Consider the following 15,083-nt stretch of genomic DNA (forward strand, 5'->3'; position numbering starts at 1 on the left):
ACATGCACTTAAAGATGTATAGTGTTCGTTAGCGAACCATATGTCCTTGATCGTCATTGTTCGTGCGTACGGGAGTACAGAGCATCATGATGCTGACCATGTTGTGCCGCAAACTGGGCTATTGTCCCGCACTCATATGATCTATTAGTGCAAGACTATATCCCCGCGGGCAGCTCAACTTGCACAGAATTATTGTACACTATGATGCTGTATACTCTCGTGCGCACGATCAATGCCACTACGGGACATATGGCCCGCTCACGGACCGTATGTCTCTGGGGGCATACAGTCGTGTGCAAGAGGCCTTAAAGGGGTTTTCTCATCTTAGACAATGGGGGCATACCGCTAGGATATGCCCACATTGTCTTATAGGTGCGGATCCCACCGCTGGTACCCTCACATATATTGAGAACGGAGCCAAGAAAGTGGATGAGGTCGCACTGCGCCGCCGCCCTCCATTCATTTCTATGGGAGAGGCGGGGATTAGCGCTTGGTGGTGGACGTACCACGGGAAATTTGTTGTCCTCCAGCAACAGTGCTCCCCGCTCCGTTCTCGATATAGGTGCGGGTCCTACCAATGTTACCCACACCTATCAGACAATGGGGGCATATTCAAGCGAAATCCCCCCATTGTCTATGTGAATACCCCATTAAAAACTGTATGTCCCTTGCGTGTCCCTTGTGGTAATCACACTAGTTATATTAGAGCGTCATCGGGAAATCATTAAACGGTAAAATTACAATTTATTAATGAATTCCTGATGATGCTGATGGACCGTGACTCCCACAAGGGCTCATATGAAAGGGCACAAGATTGAACAAGGAACAAGCATTTGCTTGTTCATGTGCCAATCATAGGGTCTACGATCAATAAAGAGCCAAAAGATAGCTCAATATTGATGGTCATGTTAATGGTTCTTACGACATTGGCACTAATGCTGTTTTGATATAAAAACTACCAAGGGTGTTATAATAAACGCACAGTAGTGAGACTAGTGTAGTTTTAATTTCAACACAGCTGTAGTGCCAAGGTTTTTGGCCTTTTATAATTGCTTATAGTTGAATTGTATAACTGTTCTTAAAGAATTGCTGACTTGTTTTCATATCATCATATACCAATATTCAGAAAATATATTCTCGCGTGACAATGAAATAGCAGCGGATATAAGTCAATAGAGGTGGCAAACAAGCCTATATAGTGAATGAATATCATCCAATTTATAAAAAAAATACAACCTAGAAATAAATCATAAACAGGAGGGAAACAGGATTTATAAAATGATTGATCTAGAAAATTAATCTTGGTGCCTTATATTGAAAGGTGTAACATTATCAAATAGCTAGTTTCCTCATTAGCTATTTTAAACTCTTGACATCTTGAAATTTTAACTAAACATCAGAATCCAGTTTTAGGAACAGCATCGGTAAAGAGTAAATAAAAAAGAATTTAGAGTAGGTGGCGGAAACAAGACACTGCAGAACTGTAAACAGGGATCAAGAAAGAAATGTCAAGTTTTGGATGCTACATTATAACACTAAGTGCCCTTGGTGAAGAAAAAAAAAAAAGAACACAAATGACCAGAAAAAAGTAGAATGTAAAGATATCCCCATTCCATAACAGCAGATATCTTTAAAAGACTGAATAACTGAAACACAAAGGGGCACATTTATTAAGACCAGCTTTTTAGACACCGGACTTAATGAGCCCTGTACTGGCCTCTTCATAACTTTATCGTATCCAGCGCCATTTCTAAATTTAAGACAGCTTGCTAGCTGTCTTACATTTAGACATCTACATTTAGGAGTAGAAAATGGTAAATGAGACGAGCCTGCCCACTTTTTTAGACCTGGTGTGATCGGGGAGAAGTCGCAGGATTGATAAATGACCCCCAAAGTATTTGGACAATCCATTGAACATAACATCCGTTACCAAAGTAATACTTTGCATTAGCACAAGGCTTCAGACAAGTGATTAGATACAAAAATGAGTATGTATTATTGATGTTATTGCAAAGTAGAAACATTTGTTTTAAAAAACTGAGTTATGTCTTTTAAAAACAATTTTATCTGTAAGTCTTTTAATCTATTAATATTAATATTATAAAAAGAAGTAACTTTAACCACTTCCCTACTGCCATATGTCTATATATATCAGCAGTAGGGTCTTTAAAAATTGTGCTCACTTTGGAGTGGAACAGGCATCTGAAGGCAATGTCTGCAATCGGTGATAACGCTGATCGCAGACATTTAAAACTGACCACAGCATCTAAGGCGGAGATCAGGGGAGCTGTTCGTTAGCTGTGCTGGCCTTGGTTCCTCCCAGGATATCACAGCATTAGTTCCTATGGTAACATAGTGAATCTCCCATAGGCTGCAATGTTAATTCGTTGCTGTCTATGGGGCAAACGATCTAACAATCGATTGTAAAGTCGATTGTAAGGGACTTAAAATATGTTTTAAAAAAAAGTTAAAAAAAATCCTTTTTTTAAAAAAATATTTAAAAAATAAAAAAGTATTCTATCTTTCCATTAAAGGGACAATGCCAGTAAAATGTGTTGGCACGTACAATGTTGTATTAATATAATCTATGTCATTTTTTTTAAAATAAATAGTGGCTGGATGGTTTTCTGGATATAATTTTTGAAGTCAATCCATTTCCTTTGTTTGGAATTTTAGCATCTAGGCCTATCAAGAGAACAATGGAGCTGTCACACTTTTATCCCAATTCCACTATTATCATGAGGATTACCCTTTAGACAAAATCTTCCCCTCACAGCAGTAGCAAACTGAAATGGATAACCTATCTACACTGCGTGCAGAATTATTAGGCAAATGAGTATTTTGACCACATCATCCTCTTTATGCATGTTGTCTTACTCTAAGCTGTATAGGCTCGAAAGCCTACTACCAATTAAGCATATTAGGTGATGTGCATCTCTGTAATGAGAAGGGGTGTGGTCTAATGACATCAACACCCTATATTAGGTGTGCATAATTATTAGGCAACTTCCTTTCCTTTGGCAAAATGGGTCAAAAGAAGGACTTGACAGGCTCAGAAAAGTCAAAAATAGTGAGATATCTTGCAGAGGGATGCAGCACTCTTAAAATTGCAAAGCTTCTGAAGCGTGATCATCGAACAATCAAGCGTTTCATTCAAAATAGTCAACAGGGTCGCAAGAAGCGTGTGGAAAAACCAAGGCACAAAATAACTTCCCATGAACTGAGAAAAGTCAAGCGTGCAGCTGCCAAGATGCCACTTGCCACCAGTTTGGCCATATTTCAGAGCTGCAACATCACTGGAGTGCCCAAAAGCACAAGGTGTGCAATACTCAGAGACATGGCCAAGGTAAGAAAGGCTGAAAGACGACCACCACTGAACAAGACACACAAGCTGAAACGTCAAGACTGGGCCAAGAAATATCTCAAGACTGATTTTTCTAAGGTTTTATGGACTGATGAAATGAGAGTGAGTCTTGATGGGCCAGATGGATGGGCCCGTGGCTGGATTGGTAAAGGGCAGAGAGCTCCAGTCCGACTCAGACGCCAGCAAGGTGGAGTACTGGTTTGGGCTGGTATCATCAAAGATAAGCTTGTGGGGCCTTTTCGGGTTGAGGATGGAGTCAAGCTCAACTCCCAGTCCTACTGCCTGTTTCTGGAAGACACCTTCTTCAAGCAGTGGTACAGGAAGAAGTCTGCATCCTTCAAGAAAAACATGATTTTCATGCAGGACAATGCTCCATCACACGCGTCCAAGTACTCCACAGCGTGGCTGGCAAGAAAGGGTATAAAAGAAGAAAATCTAATGACATGGCCTCCTTGTTCACCTGATCTGAACCCCATTGAGAACCTGTGGTCCATCATCAAATGTGAGATTTACAAGGAGGGAAAACAGTACACCTCTCTGAACAGTGTCTGGGAGGCTGTGGTTGCTGCTGCACGCAATGTTGATGGTGAACAGATCAAAACACTGACAGAATCCATGGATGGCAGGCTTTTGAGTGTCCTTGCAAAGAAAGGTGGCTATATTGGTCACTGATTTGTTTTTGTTTTGTTTTTGAATGTCAGAAATGTATATTTGTGAATGTTGAGATGTTATATTGGTTTCACTGGTAAAAATAAATAATTGAAATGGGTATATATTTGTTTTTTGTTAAGTTGCCTAATAATTATGCACAGTAATAGTCACCTGCACACACAGATATCCCCCTAAAATAGCTAAAACTAAAAACAAACTAAAAACTACTTCCAAAAATATTCAGCTTTGATATTAATGAGTTTTTTGGGTTCATTGAGAACATGGTTGTTGTTCAATAATAAAATTAATCCTCAAAAATACAACTTGCCTAATAATTCTGCACTCCCTGTATATAGGAGTGTTATCTATCTGTGCTGACTGCTACAGAATGACAATAACTTGTATTTAATAGTACCGCTGAGATGAAAAACTGTGAAAAATTCAAAAAAGTTACATGAATATTGAGTCTAAAAAATACCATTTTATAATCTCCCATTAACCATGTAACCTATTTAATTTTTATATATTACAATGTTTTTTATAATTATCGTGAAAATAATTTATCTTGACATCTGATGGGTTAGCTTTGTTAGAATTTCTACTATACATCATCACTGTAATTCACATAAACAATAACACTACTAATTGTGGTAACATTGGTTAGTACTATTGTGGGTAACACATTTGCATGTTCCCCAAGGTTGCATTTGTCACCCCATCACCACATAAAAACACACTTCAAAAATATACTTCTTGTGAAGTTAATACCACAATGTGGACATGGTCCCTTACGGACAGAAACCTACATGAGATAACTCCACAGCTTGTCTGTAACTACAGGATTCATAGATTCATAAGACATTTATGTGTTATAGATTCCAATAATTTAAAAGCAATGAAGCAAAGGCTTACCTTTCTTGTAGGCCCACAGGTTTCATCTTAAATGGTGAGGGTCCTGCAGAAGCTGGAAGTCTAAGCTCAAAGGTGCCTGGGCACTGTGGGTCCACAACAACATTCACAGCTTTGGGGATTTGTACAGTATGAACCATACTGCTCGAACGCTTTGCCTCAGACTGTGTAGGCTGAACCGACAGCGGGGACAGGTGTATCTCTTGTTTTTTTTTGTCCTGACTCAATGAAAACTGGATCTTTTCTTTTAATCTGTAAAGTACCTACAGAGATAGAAACTAAAGAGTATCAACAATTTTCTCCTCCTACTGTATAAACAAAGCAGAGCAAACACACAAAAAACCAAAGCCATGAATTCAGAAGAAGCTCCATAATTTGTGCTGTGGGAGGTTTGTTTTCTTCATTGTAACATTTAATTTATTGATTCCATTTATAAAAATGGAATACGGTATGTCTGTAAAGTTGGCTTTATAGGATGCCATTATTAGGCTGGTGCACAGCAAAAGTGATTAAATATAGCAAAAACAAAAAACATAACCAAAGCATAACATTTACTGCTTAGCAAGTACTTTATTAGTCTATGTTTAGTCACTGCATTGCCACATGTGCCTCCATAATAAATAATATACTTGTAATCTTGTATATGATGCTGTGGCACAATATTTACTCATGTACCCTACATTTAGAAGTTGGCATATAGCAATATAAGGGGAAAATGTACATTTGTGAGAAATGTGCATGGCGCGTTCTTAAAGGGGTTATCCAGCAATTAATAATAATGACTTATCCTTGGGATAGGTTATCATTATTACACCGGCAAGGGTCCAGGCACCCATGCTAATCAGCCGCTTCAGGGAGCTGCCATGTTCACGGGAGCTCTGGTGAGCGCAGTTGGCTCTAAGCAGTTTTCCAAGCACAGCGCCGTACATTGTATAGCGACTGTGTTTGGTATTGCAGCTCAGCCCCATTGACTTGAATAGGGCTGAGCTGCAACTACCTGTGGACGATGTATGGTGATATCACATGGCCTAGGAAGAGGTTGTGGCACCCACACCCCTAATAACAGCTGAGCATCGGGGGTCCCGGGTGTTGGACCCCCTCCCCCCATCCCCGATCTGATTCTGAAGACCTATCCAGAGGCAGAGGATATTTCATCAATATAAATTCCAGGTTAACCCCTTTAATATGTGATCTTATCTACATTAAACTATTATAAATAGAGATGCGCGATCTTGAAATTAGTTTGGTGTATTATTTGTCAAACTTTTTTAAAAATTTTATTCATGGCCAAATCAATTCTACAAAAATCAAATGTGCTCTAATTGGAGTGTACTGTATATTAGTATATGATACTCTATTGTCTCCTAGATTTTTTATATATTTTTTTATATCTATCATTACGTAAGCAAGCAAGCATACAGCTTGCCATGCTCATCAGTGTGCCTAAGGACTCAGTTCTTTCCGGCTCCGCCCCCCACTGAGAATTCCAGAGAGTTGGAATGTTGCAGATCAAGAGGTGTAATTGCAGACCAATTTGTTGCTGCAAGTCCAGGAGGAGTTTCTTGCTACAGAAGAAAGGCTGAAATGTGAGGAAAGTTTTCTGGACATGGCCACCATTCTCTGCAAGCCACGGTATTTTTTTAAAAAGCTAGTGGCCACTTTTAGGTTTGTGATTGTGTTTGAATGCTCACGGCTTATTTTAATCCTGCAGATCTTGCACACGGCAATGCTTTTGTCTTCCAGCACTGTGGAGAAAAACTGCAAGTTGGAGATACCCAGATCTAGCAGCAGCCAAGCTTGACTTAGGTCTGGCATGTTTTGAGTGTGCATCCACAGTATCAGCGGCATCACCAGTTCCTGAGCTGATTATAATAGAAGTAGATCTGGCCCTGGCAGTTTTTGGTGATGTTATGGCTGTACGTTGCCACTGCTCTATACTGCCTCCACCACCAATCTCCTCCTCTGATGTCACTTCCTGCTCATCATCTCGATCTGGCTCCCAGGTCCTGTCCAATACACAATAATTGTCAGAGTCCTCACCTTCCCTGACATTTTTATCAGACTGAGATATGTTATTGTGGGCTCCATAGCCTCCATGCCAGTTCCCTGCTCTATATTTGCCCAGAGTGCCAATGTCACTACCACTGCCCCTGCTGCCACCACCATGGCAAGTGCCACTACTATCACCACCAACACAGCTATTCATGAGGTCCTCAACCTCCCCCTGAACCTCCTCCTCATAGCAGCCCAAATGCTGACTGTTCTAACACAATTCATCAACAGGAAGACTCTCTTTAGTATCTTCCAATTAACATGAGGTTTTGTTGCCTCTTAGGAAAAAAGAAGGTGCCAGACTAGGAGGGGGCAGTGAGCACAGATTTTATGCAACTCAAAGGCTTTTCTGGCGCCACAGGGAGGAGCAAGAGGAATGCTGAGACCCCTGGCTCTAAGATATGTTGTCAGATATGTGGCTGAGAGGGGGAGTGAGCCATCCAGTCCATAAACTCCCCCTCTTTGTCATCAATAATAATGAGGCGCCTATTGGGAGCCAGGAATTACTGTGGCCTACTACTACTACTGGCTGTATGGCTGGTGCTGCTGTTTACACTACTACCTACATTCTGACTCTTGGATGACGAAACCAGACATTTAATTATGAGGCCTATAAAAGAAAAGTCACAAATTTGGTACACAGATAGGGGTGCACCACCAATGAGGCTAGGTGAGGCAATCGCCTCAGGCAGCACCAGGTAGGGGCAAGAGGAGGACAGCGAAGGGCCATGGGCAATGAACGCTTTCATTGTGGCAAAAGGGTTAGGTACAGAAATTGGCATTGAGGGGGGCGCCGTTTCAGTTTTCGCCTAAAGGCAGCAGAAAGGCTAGGTGCACCCCTGTACACAGATAATTCAATTGCAAGTATGTTTTCTGTTATTTAAAGAGAGAGGCACAGTTAAATGTCCCTTCCCTTCTACAAACACATTGCAGACTTGACAATTTACAATAGTAATAATGCAGCTTTTGCAGTAAAATGATTTTGCTACAACTATACAATCACTAAAATGGGTATAATAACACAGTTTTTGCAGTAAAGTGTGTTCACTAACACAGTTATGCTAATGACGCTATTGCGGTAAAATGCCTTTGCAACTTTGCTGTAACGGAACAGTATCTTAAAGTAATACAAAGCTTTCAATCACACGAATATACCAATGGCATTATTGCTGTAAAATGCCTTAGCAACTTTCATGTAACTGAAAAGTATCTTGTTGTAATACAATGCATTCAATCACATGGGTATACTAATGGCGGTATTGCAGTAAAATAACTTTAACTAAGGCTACTTTCACACTTGCGCTTGATCGGATCCGTTCTGAACGGATCCGATCATATTAATGCAGACGGAGGCTCCGTTCAGTACGGATCCGTCTGCATTAATAACTTAGAAAAATTTCTAAGTGCGAAATTAGCCTGAGCGGATCCGTTCAGACTTTCAATGTAAAGTCAATGGGGGACGGATCCGCTTGAAGATTGAGCCATATGGTGTCATCTTCAAGCGGATCCGTTCCCATTGACTTACATTGTAAGTCTGGACGGATCCGCACGCCTCCGCACGGCCAGGCGGACACCCGAACGCTGCAAGCAGCGTTCAGTTGTCCGCCTGGCCGTGCGGAGGCGAGCGGAGCGGAGGCTGAACGCCGCCAGACTGATGCAGTCTGAGCGGATCCGCATCCATTCAGACTGCATCAGGGCTGGACGGAAGCGTTCTGCTCCGCTCGTGAGCCCCTTCAAACGGAGCTCACGAGCGGACAGCAGAACGCTAGTGTGAAAGTAGCCTTACATGGTTATATTGGTGAACTTCAGTGTGCTGGAAATGCTCAATAACAAATGGCAAATTGAAAATTTTATAAAACATTTTAGAAAAAAAAAAAGAGCAGTTGCTCAGTGTTTGCAGCAGAAATGTCTGCTATGAACTAGAGAAACTTGAGTATTTTTATTTTTACAAAAAAGAGCTCACTGGCATTAAAAATAAGTTTGTGGCAGGACAGAACTTTCCAGCAAGCTGAATGAACTATGAAACAGCACACAACTCACAGCGTCCTGTCCTTCATTATCTATGCTGAGCTTTACCCGATAAACCCTAAAATCTACCCAAATATATCTCTCTGTTCTCTCTCTATAGTGTGTCCCTACTACAGCTTGATTACCGCCTTGTATCTGCTCTGCAGTTGCATTTTGGCAGACACAGCCACAACACATGCTCTTAGGTATAAAGGTGAGCACAGAATGCCGCTCTATTGCATTCTCAGTAGCAGAACTAACAGAATTCGGTCCCTGATTGGCTGATCAGACTGTCTGTCAGCCTCTGAGTTAATCGTGGTAATCCCAAACCCCATCCCTGCCAGGATCATGTGATCCCCCATTTTCTTCTTTCCTGTCATTTCTCCAGCCAATTTTCTCAGTAAAACTGCGCTGGATGCTGTTTTTGTGCAATTCGTTGGAAGGGAATCACAAAAACTTCAGATTCACTTAAAAGACGAATTTCTGTGAAATTCGTAATGAATCCGATTAATTTAGAATGCGTTCGCTCATTTCTATTTATAAATCTGCTTCTAATCTTATCTTGCTAATCTGAGTTGCAATCAATTTGTGTAGGTTTCGTCCTTCCTTTAGGCAACCTCAGAAGACGGGCTGTTTATCCTCTTTGGGGCATGGGCCTTCTTCGGTTACTACAAAGCCGTACTACAGTTCCACATGTGAGCCATATATTTAGAGTCAAGAACATGATCAGATCCCATAAGAACAAAGATTTTGTTCAGATCATGTTCGTGACCATAGCACTATACTAAGCTTTGAGTGACCAGTTTAACAATAAGGCTATTTTCACACTGGCGTTTCTGGGTCCACTTGTGAGATCCGTTTCAGGGCTCTGACAAGCGGCCAAAAACGGATCAGTTCAGCCCCAATGCATTCTGAATGGATAAGGATCCGTTCAGAATGCATCAATCTGGCTACGTTCGGTCTCCGTTGCGTTTTTTAGACGGTCACTAAAACGCAGCTTGCAGCGTTTTGGTGACCGTCTGACTATGCGGAGCCAAACGGATCTGTCCTGACTTGCAATGTAAGTCAATGGGGACGGATCCGTTTTCACTGACACAATATGGTGCAATTGAAAACGGATCCGTCCCCCATTGACTTTCAATGTAAGTCAAGACGGATCTGTTTTGACTTAGACTTTTTTTAAAATTAATAATGCAAACAGATCCGTTATGAACGGATACAAGCGTTTGCATTATAGGTGCGGATCCGTCTGTGCAGATACAAGACGGATCCGCACCAAACGCAGGTGTGAAAGTAGCATAAATTAAATGCCATTTCTATTCTGCTTGAATGGACATTCTGCATAAAATTCTTGCAAATACATGCAGCACAGTCCTCAAAAGGTAAAAGGTTGAAACGGTTTGGCAAAAATCCTAAATTTTTTAATTGAATTGAAATCATTTCGACACAAAGATATTGGCCAATATTTCATAACCACTGTGTATTTTTGATCATTGATACAGAAATGGTTTATTTATTTAAATTTGTCAATTTAATAAAATTGATCAAGTTATTATAATTATATTGATTAGAGATCCTCAATTAGATAACTCCTAAGGGTATAAAACACTGAAAATATTATTATATTATAAAAATATAAAATAAAAAAAACTAAAATCTATACAATATATAATATGACACGCTACAAATATTGATGCAGGGCTATTCATCATGTATTATTTTTAACAATTTCTTCATACATATCATCATTTTGTATGTCACAATACTTTTCATAATATTAGGAAAAAATTAACTGTATGATAATTTATATAAATATCTGAAATATCACATGGAAAATATTGTTAAAATTTTTTTATAGATACCATGGATGCCTCACAAAATATTGAGAAACTCAATGTCACTTCCACCATTGTGAGTGTCATAGGAGATTGCGGAAATAACTCAATCACATGGTTGTATACATCTCACTATAGCTCATACTACCTACCGTAATAAAAGAACCCAATTTTTGCTATAGTTAGGGGTTGTCTTATTTTCCGACAACCAGTAATTTTCCCCTGTAGCAGCCTTTCAGATGAATGGTTGCCCACTTAAGCTATGTACAACTATGGGGTCAATTTTTTTTATGATTGCATTTAACTTATTTTTGGCTAAAAATCATATTTCCAATTGGTCTTTATTAAAAATATTGAGCTGTTCAGCCACAAAGGGTTAACTGTTTTTCTAACTGTGTGATTGGTACTTTCATTTTCACTTTGTGCTGATCATCTAATTACCCTTATCCCTAAACTACTAAGAGGTCATAAACACTTATTTAAGCCACATTCTTATCAGTAGGATGTCAGCTCTGTAAACCAAAAAGGATTCCATATTGTTAATAAAGACCAATTGAAAAAATGATTTTTAGCTCAAAATGAGTACAATGCAATAATAAAACAATTGCCCCCAAAGGTGTACATGGCCTTTAAAGGGGTTTCCCGAAACGTATATACTGATGACCTATCCTCTGGTCCGACACCCAGGACCCATGCCGATCAGCTTTTTGTGAAGGCACCGCAGCCTTTTCACAGCTTCTCATAGGCCAGTGACGACACGTTCATCGTTCACGTAGCCTCAAGTGAATAAGGCTGAGCACAATACCAAGCCCAGCCAATATCAAATGTAGGGCTCTGTGCTCTGAGAAGGCAGTGGCGCTCACAGGAGTGCCAATGCCTTCGAAAACAGCTGATGTCGGCCCCCACCGATCAGATATTGATGACCTATACAGAGGATAGGTTATCAGTATTAAAATCCTGGCAGTTGTTTGTACAGAGCAAATCTCTGTTCTGGCTCATAGAGTGGGATTCTCTGCTCTTACTGGGCATATGGAAAAGGCATAGCTTCAAAAAAAAAAAAACTTCTATGTATTATGTCATTTTTGTCCTTCAGTCCTAGTTACTAAGTTTAGGATGAGATATTTCATGTTACAGTGATGGAGACTAGGTGATTTTATCATAATTATTGGTTAGAGAATACCATTCCACTTTTCTTTTGAAGCCTCAAAGATCTGTCAGTCACAGAATGTCCTAAATGTCACACAAAGGCTACTTTTACACTCGCTTTTGGTATGGATCCGTCATGGATCTGCACAGACGGATCCGTTCAGATAATACAAACGTCTTCATCCGTTCAGAACGGATCCGTTTGTATTACCTTTACCATAGCCAAGACGGATTCGTGTTGAACACCACTGAAAGTCAATCAAGGATGGATCCATTTACTATTGTGTCATAAAAAACGGATCCGTCCCCATTGACTTACATTGTGTGTCAGGACGGGTCCGTTTGGCTCAGTTTCGTCAGACAGACACCAAAACGCTGCAAGCAGTCCGCCTCCAAAGCAGAATGGAGGCGGAACGGAGGCAAACTGATGCATTCTGAGCGGATCCTTTTCCATTCAGAATGCATTAAGGGCAAAACTGATCCATTTTGATCCATTTTGGACCGCTTGTGAGAGCCCTGAAGGGATATCACAAACAGAAACCAAAACGCCAGTGTGAAAGAAGCCTAAGGGCTTATGCACACGACAGTAATTTGCGTTCAGTATACTGGCCGTTTTTTGAGTTCATTTTGCCCTGTTTCAGTGCTCACAGCAGATTGGCACCTTTGTCGCACACCACTTTACCAACTGTCAAATTGATTAGCCACTAATCGGCCTGGGACCGCAGAGCTAAAAGCAGTGCAGGACCGGTGTGGCTCTTGGATTCCAGGCACAACAGCCGCAGCACAGCATGGCAACATCTCACCTGTGACGTTGACTAGGTTTCTTGGGAGCTTGGGGGGCGCAGCGGAAGAGGCGGTAGCAGTGGAAAAGGAGGAGTCAGCCGAGGAGGAGACGGAGGATGGATTAGGAGGAGGAGAAGAAGAGGCAGGCCTGCATGCAATCCTTGGCGGTAACACCAAATCCACACAGGAGCCACGGGTTACATGCTTGACGGCCGTCAGAAGGTTCACCCAGTGGGCAGTAAAAGTTATGTACCTTCCCTGCCAGTCTTTGCTAGACCACGTGTCTGTGGTCAGATATATCTTGGCACCGACACTGTGTGCCAGAGATATGTTCACTTGCTGCTGAACGTGGCCATATAGCTCTGGGATGCCCTTCTGGGAGAAATATTTCCTTCCAGGGACCTTCCATTGCGGTGTACCAATGGCCACAAATTTTCTAAAGGCCTCCGAGTCCACCAGTTTATATGGCAGTAGTTGGTGGGCTAGCAGTTCCAACAAGCCAGGGGTCAGCCGTTGGGCAAAAGAGTTATCCAGTGTCATCAATTTTTTACGCTCGAACATTTGAGCCACGGAAGCCTGCCTTCTGCCAGATGAACGCGATGACGGCATTGTGGAAGGTGGAGTTGAAGACAAATGGGAGGAGAGAGGAGAAGGAGAAAAGGGAGGATGTGGAGCACCGGAAGTGTGGCTTTATGGGTTCTGACGGCGTTTCTCCCACTAGGCTCGGTGATGGGAGGCCAGGTGCCTTCATAAGGCGGTCGTTCCTAGGTGAGTGTTGGGCTTACCGCGACTTATGTGTTGGCAGCACAGGCTGCAGATGGCAACACTATTGTCAGCATCTGACACGTTAAAAAAGCCCACACTGTGAAGCCATGTGCCGGTGTCCTGGGAGCGCCAGAAGTGACTGTGCATGGTGGATGGCTCGCTCCAGATACATTTGCAGTCTGCTTTTTGCCTCCTGTGCTCTGCCTGCTTCTCCTTCTTCTCCTCCCTCTCTGCTGCTCCGTCTCTCCCTCTGAACTCCCCTCTTCTTCTCTTGTGAGCACCCACGTGACATCCATCGACACGTCATCATTGTCACCTTCACTACCACTGACATTTGAGATCTCAGAGTAGGCAGCAACAGCGGGGACCTCCCTCCTTGGGCCGATCTGGGTACTGTCGTCAGACCGCTGTGTGGTGGCCATGGCTACCTCCTCTTCCTCATCCAATGTCTGCGCATCGGTAAGGTCTGAAAATTGATGGGGAAATAATTCCTCTGACTCGAGTGGAGGGGCTATGGTGGTGGTGGTGTATTTGGGGGTGCACACAGCAGAGAGTGAGGAGGGTGCAGATACAGAGGATGAGGAGGGTGCAGAAGCGGAAGGGTAAGTGAGCCACTCAACCAACTGTGGTGCGCTCTTTGAAGTAATCGCATGCGCCTTCTCCAACTTCCCACTTAGGCTCCGGCCTGGTGCACCTACCACCCCTGCGGAACGGCCTGCCTCTTTCTCTGCCTGTCATTTTAAAAATGACCCTGTGCCTAAATCCCTAGAGAAGAGCAGTATTTGTGGAACCAGGTATATCGCAGACCTCAATCAACATTTGGAGGAAACAGGTATATCGAACCCCTTAATCAGTATTTTGTGGAAGCAGGTATATTGCAGCCCTCAATCAGTATTTTGTGGAAGCAGGTATATCGCAGGCCTCAATCAATATTTGGTGGAAACAGGTATATCGAACTACTTAATCAGTATTTTGTGGAAGCAGGTATATCGCAGCTCTTAATCAATATTTGGTAGAAGTAGGTATATCAAACCCCTTAATCAGTATTTTTTAGAAGCAGGTATATCGCACCCATCAATCAATATTTGATGGAAGCAGGTATATAGAACCCCTTAATCAGTATTTTGTGGAAGCAGGTATATCATACCCCTCAATTATTTTTTTTGCTACAACAGTTATATCACACCACCCTGTTTATTTGGGGCAACAGGTATATCGCAGCCCTCAATCATTATTTTGTGGAAGAAGATATATCACACTTCTCAATCCATTTTTGGGGGCAACAGGTATATCACACCCGTTGCAAATAGTTGTTCCAATAGCGCTTGTCCCTCTATATAGCTGCGGTTTCAAAGCAGAACCACACACAACTGCTGCACAATACAAATGCACTATATACTTTCTATGTTAGAAAGTATATTATAGGTATATCACACCCCTCAATCAGTTTTTTGGGGGGCAACAGGTATATCACTCCCATTGCAATTAGTTGTTCCAATAGCGTTTGTCCCTCTATATAGCTGCGGTATCGCTCAGAACCGCACAGAAAGTATATTATAAGTATATCACAC

At 41.8% G+C, this 15,083-nt stretch overlaps 1 protein-coding gene across 1 annotated transcript in view; it reads right to left on the reverse strand.

The window, feature by feature from the left end:
* The window catches only part of PTPRR (protein tyrosine phosphatase receptor type R), a 180,944-nt gene that overhangs the window by 75,431 nt on the left and 90,430 nt on the right, over positions 1-15,083 (reverse strand). Inside the window, exon 6 of the mRNA XM_040409908.1 lies at positions 4,928-5,187. Within this exon, the coding sequence (XP_040265842.1) occupies positions 4,928-5,187 (260 nt within the window). The remainder of the gene's footprint in view (positions 1-4,927; positions 5,188-15,083) is intronic.

This window comes from Bufo bufo, chromosome 1 (assembly GCF_905171765.1).
Source record: "Bufo bufo chromosome 1, aBufBuf1.1, whole genome shotgun sequence".
Lineage (NCBI taxonomy): Eukaryota > Metazoa > Chordata > Amphibia > Anura > Bufonidae > Bufo > Bufo bufo.